Source organism: Vidua chalybeata, chromosome 4 (genome assembly GCF_026979565.1).
Source record: "Vidua chalybeata isolate OUT-0048 chromosome 4, bVidCha1 merged haplotype, whole genome shotgun sequence".
NCBI classification, from domain to species: domain Eukaryota; kingdom Metazoa; phylum Chordata; class Aves; order Passeriformes; family Viduidae; genus Vidua; species Vidua chalybeata.
The window spans coordinates 25,714,928-25,734,539 of NC_071533.1; the positions used below are offsets into that span (position 1 = coordinate 25,714,928).

At 40.8% G+C, this 19,612-nt stretch overlaps 1 protein-coding gene across 5 annotated transcripts in view; it reads right to left on the bottom strand.

Annotated features, from left to right (window-relative positions):
- LEF1 (lymphoid enhancer binding factor 1) overlaps positions 1 to 19,612 on the bottom strand; it is a 71,110-nt gene that overhangs the window by 6,067 nt on the left and 45,431 nt on the right. For 2 of the 5 annotated variants that reach the window (XM_053941053.1, XM_053941054.1), the window contains 6 exons: positions 19,488 to 19,578; positions 17,194 to 17,277; positions 15,250 to 15,372; positions 14,364 to 14,526; positions 11,634 to 11,741; positions 7,986 to 8,034 (listed from right to left, as the gene is read on the bottom strand). In XM_053941053.1, the coding sequence (XP_053797028.1) occupies positions 7,986 to 8,034; positions 11,634 to 11,741; positions 14,364 to 14,526; positions 15,250 to 15,372; positions 17,194 to 17,277; positions 19,488 to 19,578 (618 nt within the window). Of the gene's footprint in view, positions 1 to 7,286; positions 7,328 to 7,985; positions 8,035 to 11,633; positions 11,742 to 14,363; positions 14,527 to 15,249; positions 15,373 to 17,193; positions 17,278 to 19,487; positions 19,579 to 19,612 lie in introns of all 5 variants that reach the window. The other 3 variants (XM_053941055.1, XM_053941058.1, XM_053941057.1) reach the window with 3 other exon arrangements.

Consider the following 19,612-nt stretch of genomic DNA (forward strand, 5'->3'; position numbering starts at 1 on the left):
GTTTCCTTTGTAGATCTTTTTTTTTTTCTGCCACAATTAAACATAGGTTAGAATTTACAGTACTTTGAAAGACAATCTCAACAGTTAAATCTTCTGATACATGGAATAATTTAAATAGTTGCTTTCATGAAACCAAAGGCAAGTCAGATGTAACCTGAATATCTTCTTGAGCTTCCATCAACTCTTCTACACACAGGCATCCACAGAGCAACACTACAAGCATAAGACAACAAGACACAGAAACCACTATAGAATTCAAAATACCAACTTCACTTTGATGCAATTAACTCATCTCATCATAAAATCTCTACTGGTCCAAAATACACAACAGGAAGTCTGTGTACCTCAAAAGACCCACATATGTGAAGAAAACCAACTGTTCATCAAAATGTAGTCCCACCTAGTATGTGCATTTGCCTTTACACCATATAAACCAATTCTGTGTAGTTATTTTGGCAATAATATTTTACCACATGCAATTTCACGTATCCCTGAGAGGAAGGATAGATAGAAGACTCTCATAACTCCTGAGTTTAACTCTGATACAACTTAATATTAATGAGGGAACACATATCCTGTAACTTTTGCAAGGAGGAAGCAACTTCAGAAATTATGTCTTTCTGCTCACTTAAGCCTACTTAATTCTCTTCAAGCCCTAATCCCACTGCACTGACGCCTGTGGCAAGAACACCAATTTAAAAATAGTCGCTGGTACCATTTTCCTCAGTTGCCTCTAACCCTGCTCACACACTACACCCCAGTGCCAGTGACACCTTCACTGGTGTGAACATTTGCTCCTACCTCTGGAAGGAGGAGCTGAAAGCTCTTCTCCTGAAAGCTCTCACTAGAGTCCATAACATCTCACTGACTTGCCAGGCTCATGTTTTAACTGGCCAAACAGTGGTGCTTCAGCTGGCCATGCTATGGGCCTCCTTCCTTGTACAGTTTTCCAAGCTGCAAGCTTTCAAAACTGTCTGTATGGTACAGTCTTAACAAGCTGGTAAAGGATCAGAGATTTAGAAGATGACTTGCATAAATAATTCTTAAAGTGGAGGATTAAGGAACTGACTGGTATGAGAAGGTTTGATCTATTAGCAGTGACTTTTGCAATATCATGGTTAAGGCTCTTTGGTTTTGTTCTGTTCTTTTGGTTAGTTTTGTCTTCAGGATGGCTAGGTTTGCATTCATGTATATCAGAGACCTCTTTAAACATAATCTCTAAAATCAGAGGCAAATGGAAGCAAAACTCAGTGCTAGGGTATACTAGGGTTTGCTAAGCTTTGATAGAACTGCATCTGAATACAAGTCTGTTGAAATTACAAGACAGATTTCACCCACACTTAGTCTCCACAAACAAATGGGAAGGACTTTGACAGTGTCATAAAAGCTTGCTTTTTAGCTCATCAGGAACACAGTATAAAAAACTCATTTTGAAATTTTTCATGTAAATACACTAAAAAAAGTGAAACCGCAATGCAGACATGAGAAAAACACTAAAATTCTGAAGTTTGCTTCCAATGGAAATGAAACAACACTTCAAAACCTTACATCTTATGTATGAAAGAGTTTGTTTCTACAGTTTTTCTCATGACCTAAGACTTCTCAGTCTGGTGGTGAGTTTACTAAATCCACCAAAATACACCGTTTTTATCCAGAGAAGAATGGTGCACCAGCAGTCAACTCCCTGTCCCCACCCTATCCCACAGGAAGAGTTAGAACAATAGTTGTCCCACTGCTCTCCTTCATTCTTGCCCAAGCCACTTACTGCTAACACCTCAGAAGTGAAACAGTAAGGGGGTTTTTAATAACTCAAAAATGTGGTTAAGTTCAAACTTCATTAAGCGTCACTAATTTCACAGTAGGTTCTGCAACTTGAGTATCTCCAAAAACAAACACATATATTGACCTCCTGAATTACCTATTTTTTCCATTTGTCAGTGTAAAGTTAAAATATGGAAGGCTGAAGATCAGCTTCATAACTGACCATGCTGCACGTATTTTGCAAAATTCCTTACCATTTTTTCTTATTTCTCTAATCCCATATCTATGCTGATTATCTAGTTGAAAGGGTTCTGATGTTCTTTAATTTGTAAAACCTATGCTTTGCTACTACCCTCACTTAGCCCTCCCACAGCGTGACTGCACTGAAAATAGCCCTTCCTCCCTTCCCTATCCTTCACAAGGGACTTCCATCAGGATGATAGTGGGAAGCAGGGACCTGGGTCTGCTCTGCTGCACCTCTCCCAGCAGGTGTCAGTGCCCCTCTGTACCTGCCACCTGCATGGGGCCGTGGCTTCTCTTCAGGTTTGCTCTTCTGACCTTTTCTTTGATGTCAGAGAGCCTGGAAGAGAGGAGAGCTTCTGTCTTTCACCCCAGCAAGATCAATGTCAGGTCAGAATTAAGTTTCTGGAGGGACACACAGGAGGGAGAGAATGCCATGAAGAGGGACACGGGCAGGGCAATCCCAAGCACAAATACAGGCTGGAGAATGGACTGAGAGCAGCCCTGTGGAGAAAGACTTGGGGGTGTTGGTGGAAGAGACTCAGCCATGTGCACTCACAGCCCAGAAAGTCAGTTGTATCCTGGGCTGTATCCAAAGCACCATGGCCATCAGAGAAAGGGAGGGGATTCTGCCCCTCTGCTCTGCTCTGGTGAGACCCCACCTGCAGTGCTACATCCTGTTCTGGAGTCCCCAACAGTAAAAGCACATGGATGTATTGGACTGGTCCCAAAGGAGGCCACAAAGAGGTTCAGAGGGCTGGAGCAGCTCTCCTCTGCAGATAGGTTAAGAGAGCTGGGCTTGTTCAGCCTGGAGAAAGTTCCAGTGAAACCTTATAACAGTCTTCCAGTTCCTAAAGGGGGCCTACAGGAAAGCTGGAGAGGGACTTCTTACAGTGGCATGTAGTGATAGGACAAGGAGGAATGGCTTTAAACTGACAGAGGATAGGTTTAGATTGGATATTAGGAAGAAAATTCTTTAACGTGAGGGTGGTGAGGCCCAGGGAAGTTGCCCCATCTCTGGAAGTGTTCAAGGCCAAATTTGATGAAGCTGTGAATAACCTGGTCTAGTGGAAGGTGTCCCTGGCTATGGTGGGGGGGCATTGGAACTAGATGACCTTTAAGGTCCCCTTCAATCCTAACCATGATCTGTCTGAGGGCTATAATAATTTTCTATGGGGAGCTATACTCATTTTCTATGGAAATTTTATGCCTATCTGAAATAACACAAATATTTCAATCCAGAACATTTTCTTCTGCTCATTCTGTCCCTCTTGCCTGTGCTGAAGGCCACTATTCATGGGCAAAATGGGGAATAGGGAAGTATGGGTCACACAGGAAACATTTTTTAAAGCAATCAGGACAAATCTCTGCACCACCATCACCACACACATTCTCACAGAGACTAGCTTCTGTGCAAGTTCTCCAAGCTCTGTTTAAAGCTTCTGAATAGTCAAAAGCTATGGGAAGGAGTGGAGCATTTGTTTCAATTTGAACTACTCCAGGAGCAATTTCAAGAGCACTGGAAAACCCAGGTTTGAAAATATGCCTCAGAAAGGAAGGTACCACATCCTCTTTGCATCTCTTTTCTCAGATGCTGGCCAGAAACCCATGGTCAACCATGACCACAGTCATCAGACACTTATTTTCCACACTATTCTGGCTGTGGACTGGTCCACTTTATAGTCTGCTTTCACAGCCTCACTCCTTTTTATTTTTACGTAATAGGGAAAACATAATCCAGTCATAAATTACTGCCTAAAAATCACTTCTGTGCTGAAATTTGGCTCCAATTTCCACATAGGAAGTTTAAAATGTTAAGATAATTCATTGTTCAAAGTTAAATGGTCTTAATCTGATCCTTTTAAGTACTTCTGATTTCAAATCAGTATTAGTCAACTTTTCTTGGTTTTGAAAGCTTTGCTAATATAGATGCTAATTGTCATGGAATTTTGCAAGCCACAAATAAATTTCTCACAGGTTTTCAGATGTCTTTTAAGCTTCTCTATCACTCTTTTTAGCCCTTGAAGATATGCCAAAACACAATGTTAAATTATGTTGTTTCCCAATTGCGTCCAGCCATATGTTGAATGATATGCCTTTTAGAGTTCTGTACAGAGCAAGCCGTAAGTTAAGTATTTCCATGCTGCAGAACAAAGAGGAATTTTTGTTAGTACCCTTCTATTCCCTTACTGATTTCAAAATACTCATGAGATGCTAAAAATCACCTTTTTTTTTTCCTTCCAAAAGTCAGACTTGACAGGAAATTAGAAATCTCCACTTCCAAGACAGAATTGGTCCTATTTACAAATCCCCTAGAAAGCTGTGCTTAAAGTAAAAAAACACCTTTCAGAAAGGTGCTCAATGGGTGATCTCTACATTGTCCTTTATCTTAGCTTTCTTCATTTCCCCTTCCCTCCGCCTCGCCTCAATTTATTTTTAGCATTATCAGGTCTAATTCCACTCTTGGTTGATTTCAAAAGAAGAAAATAAATAAGAGTTATTTCTTCAATAAATCAAAGTTATTTCAAACAGTGTGTTGGGCCATGTCAACTGCAAACAAAATCCTTCCTGGGACAGCTCCACAACTCTTGAAGGACACGCTTTGGAGTAACCCAGGAAAAAATAGCAAAGACTGGTGCAGAGGATCACAGTATTCCTAGAGCACTCTAAAGTGTTTTACAGATTGGCCATTCAGTAGGTTGGAGATTACAGAACTCGGTTAAATCCTAAGCAGTGAAGCCATAAAATGCTTCCTGCTGTGTACAACTCTTGGAAAAGGGGCAACTTAATGCTACCACCTTGACTTTACCACTCTAATCATGTTCAAGTCAAAAAGCAGGATGGCAGGTCCACCTTAAAAATCAATTACTGGCTGAATGTTCATGGACAAAAAAAAAAAAAAAACAAACCAACAAAAACCCCACACCCAAAACTTTCACAGTATCTTAAATCATGTCTGTTTGCATGTCTCTTCCGTTACTTTCCTCTGAACATCCCACCACACAACCCTCCCACCATTTCATCCTTCTCACTTACATCACTGTAATTACAGCCCTGGCTGATCTCCTTTGTGCTGATCTTGAGATTCTTTCTTTGGTCTTGCCACCTACTCGTTTCTGATTCTTCTCAGATAACAGAACGCTTGTCTCCTTCCCAGACCTCCCACCCTCCTTCTCCCTCTTCCTTACACCATCCATGCAAGTAAGAAAGCTATTCCCAAACTTATTATCTCCATCCAGTAAAGACTACAGCAGCTCTGCTGTGGGCCTGGTAAGATATTATGCTTGTGGGCAAAACATTCTTTGGATTAGGCTTGCAGAGGGCAAGAGTCTTAACCTTCAGAAGTTTGCTTTGAAGTCTGGTTGATTCAGGTTCCCTAAATCGTTCTGTGCATCTACTTCCAGCAAGAGTACATCTGTACATCTCCAGTGCAGATCATTCACTCAGCATGAAACACTTAGTGAGGCTGCCTTCACATGCATATATGGACTCAACAGCACACTTCCCCTTCCCTGAAGAACATACTACTGTTCTCAGACTCTGTGTTACAAATTGCCTGAAGATAGAGAGACGGATATTGCCAACAGTTTCCACACTGTTACAAAACCTAAGAGGACACAGGAAGGCAGGAGTGTAAAGGTCAAAGGGAGAGAAAAAAACCCCACACTCAGAACATTTAACCTGCAATACAGAAAATGCAGAGAAACTCCAACAAAAGTAGGTCAGCATAGGCAAGACTGTAAGGCATCCAAGAAACCAAATATTCCCTGTTTTTACGCTGTCACTTGAACCTTAGTTGTATTCCAATCCCAATTAAGTGCTCTGCATGAGTTCAGATAAAATTATGGGTATTTTGCCTACTGGTACTGTGGTAAGATCAAAGTGAAAAATATTCACAACAGTCATGGACCTGGGCAACTAAACTGAAATATCAATTATAAAACTCAATGTTAAAGCACTTTATTTTTCAGTAGGTATAATGCTCTAAGTAACAATATTTTACAGCTACATTTGTTGTATAGGCTACAGAACCCCAACACTGCAATCCATATCTCAAATCAGCATGACTCAGGCACATTGCAAAGGGCAAGGCTGCCTGCTTGCCTGAAAAACTTCTGCTTATTAGGAAGAAAAAAGAGCACACATTTTGCCTTTTCACTTTACTTTAGCTTTAAAAAAAAGACCAACAAACAAACCACCAAAGTACTGTCTTAACCAAGTTTAGACTAACCAGCATAATGGCATAACTTCAGAAGAGGCTTGAATCATGCTGACTGCTGACTGACACACTGCACACAGGAAAGTGAAGTTGGCTTTCTCAGGCTTAAAGTCCAAGCAGAGCAGAGGGCCAACAGGACTCTTTGCTGACTACTCTTGAGTGCCACAGGGAACCTGTGGCCAAACAAGGCAGAGGAAGAGAGGACAGAGTCCATTTCTGATACAGTGCATAAGTGATTTTGAAAAGTCGTATTTTTTTTTGCATGATTCCTAGAATTCTTGGAGATCTCCCAAGAACAATCTGGGTTAATTAGACAGTTTAGAAGCAACTATTATTTCAAATTCATGCCTTTCCTACAAGAAAATACATCACACTGAGAGAAAGAGAAGGACCAGCCTTCCAACACAGACATTGAGAAATTAGAATCTCACTGTGGTACTGTGTGCACTCACAAGCTGAGTAGATGGTATTATTGCACATGTGTAATCACTAGTCATTCCACCCTCAGTGCAGGTAATATGCTATAAAGAAAGAAAACACATGCTGAAAATACAACAACCACAAAAACCCCAACCTGCACCACACATGAAATACCACGGTACAGCTATGGGAGAAATTCTTGAGACAACTGAAATACAGTCCCATTTTCTTAGCAGGTGTTTTGTTAGTATACAGGTGAATGAATTGTTTTAAAAAGGTGTACCCAGCCAGCCAGAATCTTGTTGATGTCAGGACATAAAATGTGTTTCAAAGCCAGCATCTAACCTGCATTTATGAGCTGTGACAGTCTGGGAGGGCTTGCACCACTTAATAAACCCTGGTTCACAGGCAGACTTGCAGTGAGTCAGTGAGGTGTGATCAATTTGAAAATATTATGGTTAAGCAGTGAAATGGTAAACACCTAATAGATAGCCGGTATAAAAACCATCAGTAATCAAAGTAACATTAGCTTTGGGATATGATAGTTCTGCAATTTTGCTAAATTCATATTATTGCATAAAATTTATAAGAAGGCTTATTTTACAATTCAGTTTTATCAGCAGGAAAGCTTTAGAGATGTTCTTACCATGCTTCAGATGTAGGCAGCTGTCATTCTGGGGCCTGTACCTGTAGAAGATTGTTTTCCTTTAACAAATTTCTTTTACAGACTTTTTGCACATTCCAAGTAAGTTTGTTTGCTACAGTGTTACATGGAATTTTTTTTGTGTGTGTTTTTTGGTTTTGTTGTTTGGGTTTTTTTATGGTTCTTATACCAGCCATTTTTTTGTTGGGGAAAACAGGGTGTTTCTTTATGTATATTTTAAAGGCAGAGACAACCTCACTGATGCTTTTAGCCAACCAACTAGCAGCTGTTAGTGTAAAAAGAAAGGTAAATTACAGTGAGATAAAATACAGTTACTACAAAAGGTCTGTGTAAAGTTTCCAGTGCCCAAAAATACCACGCAGTATTTGAGACATGGTTAAGTCTAAAGATGATACAACACGGATTGAGGAAAAAAGCAAAGGTAAGACAGGACAGTGATTGCAGCAATGCGTAAGTTCAGCCAAAGATGTTGATGCCATCAGGACTGCCGTTCAGAAAGGTGTAAGGGAAAGGAGGCATGAGTTGTGTGCATGTTCACAAGCTTACATTCCAAGTGAAATATCTTAAAACGTCCATCAGAAGCAAGGGTTAGACAAAAGCTCGTAAAAATTAAATAGCACAAGCCCTGGTTTCTAAAATATACCTGAGGTGAATGGCAAGTAAGAGGTGGTCATGGCCTACCTGATGCCGATTCCTGCAACTTTTCTCTCTTCCTCTTCTTTTTCTTCCCCTGAAAAATAGGAAATTTTATCATGCCAGTACGTTCACAGAACTTCTTTTTTGTCACTTACCTCACAGCAAAAGTCATCTGGACACTGAAAATGTTAGGAAAAAACCCAATTATTTTCAGGGTAGCTTTTCTATCCCACTTTTAACTAGTTCAGAGGTAACAAAGTTTGCTCTGAGCACCTATGGAGAAATATACACTTCAGCAATACATATATTTATATCCACATGGAATTACAATTTCTGGCAGTTTTTCAACTAACACTGGCAGCCGCAGGCACTGAAAAGACTTCTCACGCTCAATAATCTGATGACATGTATGTTGATATCATAATTTACAGCTCTTACAAGAACTCTTCACACATTCAGGTACTTACACTGTCATACATGGTAGGAGCAGACAGGGTGTTGAAAGTACCTAGGACAACCATGACTTGTCCCCAGGGTGCAAACCAGCCAACTAGAACTGTTCTGATAATGCTGGTACCTGAACAAAAGCCAAGTCTGGTGTGGCTGTGCCCAGAGAGTGCACTCTGCAATAACCAAACAGCAGAGACTGTACAGCAGAGCACCCTTAACACGGCTGAAGTGCAGAACTCAAATGAATGCCTGGCAGCTGTCTTTCTGAGGGACCACACTGGCCACAGCCTGCCAACCTACACACTCAGCCTTCTCCTGCACCCCCATCTATGGAAATGGCCACAGCTCCTGCTTCACACAGTCTGTCAACTGAAACAAAAGGTCGGCTTAGACCCACAATTTTAAACCTCAATCATCTTGCATCATCCTAACCACCACTGATATTCCTCCATATGTCTTGTCTTTATTGCCCTCTATAATCAGTGAAAGCTTTTTGTGTGTGTTTTAAGAAAAAATCATATCCGTTTATATTTTAAAGAAGCCTCCAGACAGGCTGCAACAGATGAGCTCTGGCAAAGGCTGGTGCAGTTTCTGTGCGCAGGGCTGCAGCCTGCTGCCCATCCTCCAGCCCCCCACTCTCATGGCTGGCAGCTGCATGTCTCAGCACAGAGCATGCCACACACAGACTGGCCTCAGAGGGGAAGGGCTGAGGTGCTGGGACACATCTTTCCACAAGCTGGCTCTGCAAGGTGCTGGGATGGACAGCAGGTGAGCAACCACCTCAAACCCCTGCAGTGCTCACTGAGTGACAGACAGCAAGGGAGGATTCCAAATACAGGCTGTGGTGAAGCTCCAGCACATGAACTTAAGTAGCCTCCACTCTGCTCTGACAGTCTGGGCCTGCCTGACTCTCAAGCTCCTGTCCTTTTTTATCCCAAGGCAGGCAACAGGGCTGGGCAATGCCTTGTGAGCACTAGAAGTTGCCTGTGAGACTAGAAGTTGGAAAACACATTTCAAGGGCTCTGAGGAACTCCCAGCAATATGCTTTATCACTTAGGCACCAAGGCAATACTTTTTTAGAGAGGAAAGTGCATTCGTGCAGATGTTAACATGGAAAAATCATGGGAGGAAAATTTGTTTTATTCTCTGTGTCAGTCTGACTTCAAGTGCTAAAGCATAAACTGAAAGCTGATCTGAGATCTACCCATGAGATAACACAAGTGAACAAATAGAAGACTGGGCTGAAAACTAATTGTCTGCATTCCCAAGCAAGATAGTTTCTGACAACTGCAGCACACATAGACCCTCATATTGTGAAAATATTGTGCTTCTCACGTCTATCACACAATTTTGCATGACTGCTTTAGGTATCAGTAATAAAAACATATGAAAAAGATGAGTTTCAACAGTTGAATAACAATGTTTAACATTTTCTTCAAATTCCTAAAATTCTGAATAACCAGGCAAATCAAAATAGAAGAACTAAAACCAAACAGTACAATTTTTAATTTGTACTGTTTTGTGAAACAGAAGAACCACCCCTAAGTCACTTTCAACCCTCAAAAACTGGAGTAATACCTGTGCTAAATAATTACAATTTCACTTTTTGACTGCTAAAGTTAGGAAAACCAAAGAGGAAAAAAAAAGAGAAAAAAGATGCCATATATCTGAAAAGGTTTCAGTGATAAACTGTGCTCTGTGCTCTCCTATGATCACCGTCTGACCACCATTGCAGAACATGTGCATTCCTGGAGAGGCAGAGGGGAGGCTGCAAGAGGAAGCTAGCAGAGTTCTTCATTGTAACATACAGGACTGGAGTATGTCAGAGCTATACTTCCACACAGGATATAGGCTGGAAGCACATCAAAGAGATAACTCATACGTGCCACCTCACACACTCCAAATGTCTGTCAAGGCATTTAAGAAACCGCAGGTCCGCTGCTTGTGCTGTGTGGCATAGACTGGGGCAGAGCACAGGGCTCTCAAAGCCAACATGACCAAACATCACAGGACCATCTTGAAGCCTGATGTCCAATAAGCACAAGCTGACAAGACTCCAAAGTGGTGTGATTTTCCAGCAAGTAAATTTGGGACAAACTACACCTCCTTGTTTTCAGGGAGTCTTTCCCTAAGACCCTGTTTGTTCCCAACTATATTTCAAGGCAGCTGTGTTGACAGGGTCTGGCTACTGGAAATAAACCCCACCTGTGTAGTGTCAAGACAGTTTACTGGCCATACAAAATGGACAGAAAGAAGCTCCTAGGGCTTTCAGTTGTGTCTGTGCTTACAAAACTGGGCATGCATGTCGGCAAGACCAGGGCATTTCCTTCAGAGATAATCACATACTTTCTGTGTCAATGCATTCTGTGCCAGTTTCTACAGTTTCTGTTAATAACACTGTGTTTAGGTACCTCAATCCTTAATGTCCAAAGACATCACTGAAGTAGAGAAAAACTACTGTCCCCCTAATGCAGAAGGAAATTTGGGCCAGATATAGCATGTACATTTCCTATCCCAGTAGATGGTGTCACATCTAATGGAGGGACAGAAAGGAGCTCAGATCTCGCGTTAGGATCAGTCTCTCAGAACTGCACCTTCTGTGTTTGATGTCATCACATTTGGCTACACTGACAGCTCATTGCAGGCACCAGAGTGTAACCATGCAGTGCAGGCTATTTGATATTTAATTATAAAACAAGAGTAACTGTAAGAAAACTTCTTAACATATACACATATCTGTGTATAACAGTGGGCTCTACCATGAAGGTTACTTATACAAGATTTGCACAGATGGACCGTTCTGAATTAATTTCAGCTGCAGTTCAATCTGCATTAGACCCAGTTCTCTTGAAAGCAAGACATCCCTTTTTTTTTCTCAGGTCTAAGAAAGATTTCTGCATAATAAGTAATCAAATAGAAAATGATGGAAAATTCACAGCTGTACAGTACATGAGCTTCCAGACAGTATTGGCCATTGTCTTGGGAAAAAAAAAAACTTTCCATGCTATTTTTTCCCCTCAAAAACTGTGAATTTCATAAGAAGTATCTCAACAACAACAAAATCCCAAGTCTTCTGGGTGCTTGAAGTGAAAACAAGTATAACGTTTATGTTATACATCTGTTTACCATCCCTTCATCCAGAACTTTCCACAAGTTATTGAGAAAAAGAAGAAACAATAATAATTTTAGAAGTTACAAAAAGAAAGTGAATTTTTTAAAAGAACCTTCAAGTGAGTGACTTACATAGTTGTCTCTTGCAGACCAGCCTGGATAAAGCTGCATGTGTAGCTGCCTTTCTTTACGAGCTAGTTCATAATATTTTGCTTGTTCTTCACGGGAGAGAGCATGCCACTGCAAACAAAATAAACACACCTTTAGACTAGGAACTAACTTACACTGAGGCAACAGATGACTTGAGCAAGTGTTTTAGTGACTTTGATTCAGTCCTTCCCCACTGCAAAAATGAAATCCATTAGCAATTACAAGCACCTGTGTTTATTAACGACTTTGAGGCATTTCTCAGTTCTGCAACTGCCAAGTGCCTTGAGCAAGACAAAATTATTTATGGAAACATGGCTCACCAAATAATCTGCTCACAGAACCGTGCTCTCCCAACACTACTTAAAAAAACCAACAACAAACAAACAAAAGCAAACCCCAATAAAAAAAAACAGCAACAAAACCAGCCTTTACGTTCTGACAGAACTGAGGGGCTTTGTGCTGATTTTAAAGGGCAGCAATCTCCCCTTGACAGAAGGGTCTGCTGTCTTGGTTTCAATGCCAACACAGAAGGCTTTCTGTGCACCAGCACCCCTGTTGCAAAAATCAACTTCTAAGTACTGAACTTTAAGGTACCTGCTTTCTGATTGAAAAAGGAAATGGCAACTGCAAATTTGCAAAGATAAAGAAATCACAGAACTACAGTCTTACAAATTACATTAATTGACCTTTGCAGCCAAGCAGGAATAAATTTCCTGGTTTCCTGTACTTAAAAATAAAAACACCCGCCAAAATAAAGAGCAAAAAAACCTCACAACCTGCACATTTGGAAAGGTACCAGCTACATTAGTATCTAGTAATTTTGTTATTGTTGAAACATCTATCATAGACCTGAACCAAGAAGAGTAAAGGCCTCTTATTTAGAATTAAGTTCCACTGCTGCAGCATTAGATGCATCTTCTTGATCAACAACATCCATGGGGAAGTAAAGGGAGAAGAAGTGATTAAAAAAATATCCAAAAGCCGGACAAACAATCATTAAGAAATCATTAAGACACTCATACAAGACTAACATACAGTACTAAGATTTCAGATCAGATCACATTTGTATGATTTAATATGTTGTTTGGTTCACACTGGAGGATGTGAACTAAAGCTCTTGTCTGCCTTGACTTGGCAAGTTGGATGTGTTATTGAGAGCACAGCAGTTCAGCCTGTCTGCAGCTCTCAAACTCCACATGCATATTCTAAAACTGGAAGGGGATGAACACAATGCTGTGGGAGCCCAGCAGCATGCAAAGTATGGAGGTCATTCCTCCTCTGGGACAGCACAGGGTAAATAATGACCGGGATGACCGATCACAAAAACACTTGATTATGTCCAATAATTAATGTCCAAGCAACTGGATAACTCATGCTTCATTTGCATCACAGGAAAAGTGGAATTTGAGGTACTTTCATGGAGAACAGTAACTTGAAAAGAGGAGTCCAAGCTGCAAAAAAAGCATGCAAAAAAGCCCTGAGGCTGATTCCTTACCAAAACAGAGATAAATAAGCCCCAGAGATAATTACTGCCCTGGTTCAGGCCAAGAAAACAAGGCAGACACAACTAAGATCAATCATCTGGGACTGCCATCATCTGTAAGGGTAGTTCACAGATCACAGAATGTTTAAAGGGACTCTCAAGGATCATCAAGTCCAACTCTTAAGCACATGGCTCATACATGATCCTAGAGGCTTGCATGAAAGCATGGAAAAGGCAAGTACCAAGATGTCCTTTAAGGGGAGGTAACAAAAACAACAGAAGGCAGAAGGCTGCATGAACTGGGACAATGACCAGTAGATTTCTGCTCTGTTTGGAGGGGGAAGTCTTCCAACTGTAATATAAAAGGAGCACTTTAAGGTCATGTACAGATTTCCCACTTAACAGTGCCTCAACACTGCCTTGGTCAGTGATCAAAAGGAGGTGTTCACTGGGAATTTGAATAATCCCTACTCAAACTCAGATTGATACAAAAGTCACCTCTTTCCTCATTTCTGAGAGTCAAATTGCAAAATGGGCATTTACCTCTGCTGCCTTCCCTTGGAAGAACGACACTGGCAGAGAACACAAAGGCTGTACTGTGAGTTGGCCTGCATAGGTTTTTTTGTGAGTGTGGAAAGGACAAAACACAACTACAATGCCTCAGAAGCATACAGCACTCAGCAAGGCTCTGGTACATGAACTGGGATCATCAGTACTCAGCTGATGACTTCAGTGACATTCAAAACTTGGCTGGGAAGGTTCCTGAGCAACCTGATTTAACTGGACCTCCTTTGTGCAGATGTTGGACTACATGACCTCTGTGGGTCCCTCCCAACCTGCATAACTAAAACTGGACCATGCTATATTCACTTTTGAGTTTCATCTCCAGTGTTCATCTTTGAAAGATCCCTTCCTGCCCTGATGGACAGCACCCTAAGGGAGGATCCAGAATGTGATTAGAATGCTCCTTCTATGTGTGACTGAGGGTATTTCATGTCTGAGATGCTGACACCATAACGTGAGTGGAACAAACACAAATTTGATTATATTCTTAATGCTGAAAAAAAAAAACCACAAGATACTGCTTTTATTTTTGTTGCATGTTTTATCTTCTATAGCTAATTTGATAGTTGCACATCAGTTATCACCTCAAGCAGAAAGTTAACTCAGCTAAAGGGAAACACAAATTAGCAGCACACGTGAGCACTCACAAACCTTCCTGTACGTACCCTTCTGCCAAGGATCTGGTTGATAGCTGCGCTTTCTTTCAGAGTACACTCTGCTACAACGTTTGCTCTCATTTCTTTCATGTACAACATGAAAGCATTCAGAGGTTTCTTAATATGAGGTCTTTTTGGCTCTTGTTCTTTTCTCTGTTCGTGCTGAGGCTTCCTAAAACGTGGTTGGGAAAGGGAAAGGAAAGGGAAAAAAGCATTAATTTGCCTTCAACCTAAAAAGATCCAATGGAAAACTACTAACTTGTGGTTACAGTAGCACTCAAGTAGTAGGAATGAAAATTTCAGTGGTCATGTCCCATCCACTTTCCTATCCTGTAGTTTAATACTCAGGGAGGACGTCAGGTTGACATTCTCTAGCAAGTGACATTTCATCTGTGAATCTGCTCCAAAATTGTCTCAATTCTCTTTTTGAAAGGCTATCCATGGTACCCTAAAAGACCACTGCCTCAGGCAGCAAAATAGCTTCCTCTAATGAAGAAGCTATTTTCTTTATCTTCTTCTTTCCTAGGTGTTTTGCCTTTGAGTACTAAGCAATGAGACTGCTTTTTATTAGTGAATTTTGCAGGTAAGAATTTTTCCAGCAGAAGTTCATGAGTTCACACTCAAGCACCAGTCACAACTGGACAGGTCCATGATTATTACTGAATCAAGATGGTTGTTGCCAACAGCTTAAAAGTGCTGGACTGGAATGAAAAATGGCTTCTCATTACCCTTAGTAAACAATAGCCCACAGTCCCTGTTTTAGTTATAGGAGAAGAGTTAAAATTCAAAGAGGTCATGAAAGGCACTTTTTTTTAAGCATCCTTGACTCTTCTTCAGATAGAGTTAATTCTCAAACATTTATTCATTAAGGGCTAGAGCAGAAAGGCAGACTCACACATGCATTAGCTCACTGTCATTGTGCAGATGTTCTTGTTTTACTTGAGGTGTTACAATAGCTGGGTGAGGGATTCCAGTTGTGTGAGGGCCTGGAGGACCAGGAATCATGTGATGTGAAAACCTAAAAGAGAAAACAAAGCAAAGTCTGTAACCCCACTGAAGACAGGCATCAAATATATATTACAGCCGCAGAACACTCCAAGAATGCAAATGCTATGGAGCTTGCAATGAAGACAACTCTGAAAGAGCACGTGAAAAATATTTGGCTAAGATTTGTGCATTGTAGCCCAATTATTCAAGAAAAACAAACAAATCAGTCAACATTTTGGTTGTAGAGAAGTTGTTTTATTACCTTTCGGGCAAACACTTTTAGCAATGCACACAAGAAATATTTAATATTTGTACTGTTGCACTTTCTAGTAATAAAAATACACATTTCTTAACCAAAAAATGTATTTACACACCAAGATATAACCATCTTTGAAATATCCACCACCAGCCAATGCAAAGGAGGAAACTGCCATGCAGAAAAAAAAAATGAAAGAAGAATCTTTTCAAGAAGTACCTGATGGCTCTCTTTACTTTTCAAGGTACTTAAGGTAAAAGATTTTAAAATCATTTTATCTGAAGCCACTATGCTTACCTTGAATGCTTAAAATAAACTTTGAAAATCCTACATCCTAAATGAAGGATGGGAGCAGGGAGAGATTTTTTTTTGTCCTAATTAAAGCTTCCTTTCATTTGTACAAGAAGGAAAATGGAAAATAAAACCAAAATGCCACTAACTGAATAATCCCACCCTACTAACCCAGGTCGTTCTCAAGGACAGCTGAGACAGATCTTGAAGGTGCTGAGCATTGCAAGCTCAGGTGCAGCGGAAAACCTGCATGCTGCATTTTAAATGGTGGAAAGTACTGTTAACATGAAAAGTTTTGCTGAACGAGTGATGGCTAAGGAATGCCATCCAGCCTCTCCTTTCACAATTCCCTAGTCGCCTTGCTGCCCTTTTCCTTCATGTGATCAAAATAAAGGAAACACAAAGCCCTGTAACCAAATCAAGTGATTTTATCATGGAGAAAGAATGTGTTTTCTTCCCAGTCACCCTGACAGGCACATGCTTATCATTCCCCTGTAAAGAAGTGAAGAGACAGTGATAATCCAAAGGAGCCCACACACAAAGAGGTAAGAGGACCTACCACTTATCAAGTGGCCTGCCTTAAATCCCTGTGCAGGAGGATGTCTCTTCTACAGAGGACAGAAAAAAACCCCAAGAATTGTGTATTGCAACCTCTTGTACACCAAGCACAGGATGCAGAAGCTGTCTTTAGAATGCGAAAGCAGGGCATAGGAGGTCTGGAGTGTGTCATGGCCAAGTCTCAATTAGCATTGCTTGCTTGCACTTAGACATGAAGACACAGTGCCTGAGTCACACACCAGTACAAATACTGTGCTGGCATCCCCTGCCATTAGTGGCTTTGGGCTATGAAATACCTACCTGTGAGCAAGATTCCACAGAGATCATTACCTAAGTGATTCAAGACTAATTACCAACAACTTTGAAATTGGAACTAGAGAACACAGACTAGAGTGACAATCCACCTGGTTGCATACTGACATGAGCAAAACCCAAGGATGCTATGCTATGTTGCATCTAGAAATGAACTAATGACTCATTTCAGATGAAACAGCTCGATTAATTGTTGACAATTCACTGGGTGCTCCTCATTGCAACACTTCAGAGACTGACAAAAAAATGCTGAATGAGACCAGTGTGGGATCCAGGCAAACTGCATATACACACAAAAGTTAAATAAAAATGTATGCATAAGGGTTTAGCTGACTGAAAAGCAAGCAAAGGCAGACCAAGATGCAAGCAGAAGAGCAACTTGCCCTCTAACGCCAGCAGTTACTCCCCAGTGAGTCATTCACCTCCTACACCTACCTGGACATGGAAGGGTCGACTGAGAGTGAGGATGGATAGGGCTGCCTGAATCCACTCGAGATGGGATATACAGGCTGACCTTGCCTGAGGTCACAGAAGAAAGGAACCCATCAATCATATGATATGGTATTCAATGGTTATTCTAGAGTTACAAGCTCTTGATGGGAACTCAGTACTAGTCACAAATAAATAGTAAGAGCTAACACTTTCAAGAGTTCTGCTAATGAAACTAATGAATACTTAAATGCTTTGAACTTTCTCCCTTGCTATTGAAAGATTCCCAATCTAAGTTTCCACTGGGAGGGAAAGCAAAACAACTAGCCTTCCTCCCCCAAGGACACATACACATGCACACTCCTCTATCTCCATCCCTCTCTCACCTAGTTTTAGAAGCACTGGAATCAGATTTGTTAAACAAGCTCTTAGGAAAAAAACATCTTATTTCAAACAGTTCTACTGTAGATCAGAGTGAGAACACCAGATGGTGAATTATTAAGCTAAAAAGCCTTTTGAACAGTTTTATTAAGTCTTTGAAAACTTAGGACTCTCTCCATTAGCATATGCTATAGTGAGGTACAAGTGGACAGCTTTTCTAAGTAGAAACTGGTTCCATAAAAAAACCCCAACCCAACCACATAAAAGCCCACAGTGCCACAAGCCTATCTTACTACTTAAAGATCAAACTTTGCAGTCCAGTAAGAGAAGCTTGTGTGAAGTTTTTGCCTCCTTTGCACTCTCACATATACAGAATATTTTGCCACCAATCCATCATTTGAGGTCTTTAATTTTTATCATCATCACTACATTTTGATTACTTTCAGTCTGCAATGGTTTAGTCATGACTACAATGAGCACCCTGATGCAGCATGTGATGGTAATGTGAGCAAGTACCAGCCCAAACACCTCTACCAGCCAGAGGGACACCATACACATCAATCCTTTCAAACAGTTGCTTATCGACTGGTCAATCAGCTCTCAGGTGAGAAAAAATGGAACCTGGCCTTTGTAAGGTTCAGGACACAGATTTCATTCTTGTAGCATATTACTGGAAATGAACAGTGCTCAAAGGGAAGAGGAAATAAAAAAAAAAAAAAGTTGAAGGAAGTCTCAACAGTGCTACCTCACAGCAGGGAGCCATAGCATAAGGGACAGCTGAGTATGTCCCGCTGTTGGTTAGTGCTGCTGAACACATCCCTGAGCCTTGTAAGTTTGGATCTTGTCTCTCCTCTTCTTTCTCTTTTCCCTCTTCCCTCCCTTCAGTTTCTGCACCAAGAAACCATTCAGAAGAAATGACTGACCACATCTGGAAAATGCGTGCTAGCAACTGTATGGTGGCAGTGGAAGTGAGGAGTCAGCTAAGCAGCAAAATGGGGAAAGGGGGGGGGAAGATTAAAAAAATAGATGGTACATATTTTAGTTTGATATCTATTAATAATTTGTTCCAAAAAGGCATGAGGCCTTTCCTGAAAGATATGCCAGCAATACAAATTTTCACGATCTTCTGCTCTCTACTTTCTCTGCCTCTTGTCATCTGGATCATGTTTCCCGCCCATGGAGACATTAAAAAATAAAAAAGTCTGCATCCCTCATTGCGTGGGCACAGACTAGTCACAATACAGATTGTAAAGCACTGAAATTGTGGCTGAGTTTCCTTATTCCCTGCTCCAAAAAAACTGAAGGCAAGTACATATCTACCCCAAGCAGACACAAAGCACTCTGCCAAATCTCTTCCTCTGAAAATACCACTTTTCCTCCAAAAGGAAAATGACACCCTAAGTGGCAGCAAGAGATCATGAGAGTGCTAGTATTAGCAAGAGCAGCAAGATCTCCCAGTGACAGAGGCTTCTCTCCATACAGAAACTGTAAAAAACAGCAAAAGGCTACAAAAGTTTGTTCTCCATTGGGGCAATTTTAAGATTCCCCCCCCCCCAATTCAAAGTTTTTTCTTACCTCCCCTCTCCTCAGTAATTGCAATTTTGTTTTTTGAAATTTACATTTAATTACTTGAGAACTGTTTTCTGCTATCTTTCCAAAAGCTATGAGCCACAAATCTGAGCCATAAGAAACATACAGAGTTCAAAGTGAAATCTACACACTTCAGTTCCTGTACTGTGTTCAAAAAACAGATTCATTTAATTTCAAAGATCGACATTTTTTTCATCTTTTCAACTAAAATAAAGTAGCAATTTCTTACTGGAATGACATTATTATTATTTTGTAATTGCTGCAATTGATTCAACAATAGCAAATGGTGTGAACATGTGCCTATCTGAAAAGAAGCTAAAAAATCTTACCAGCCAAGAGGTGGTGTTATCTGTCCAACCCCCCCTGGAGACAAGGGATAGAAGGTAGGGAGATCAGGAGCTGGAGGATGCCTGGACATGCCTGTTAAAAAGCACAGAAGAATGAGTGATTTCCC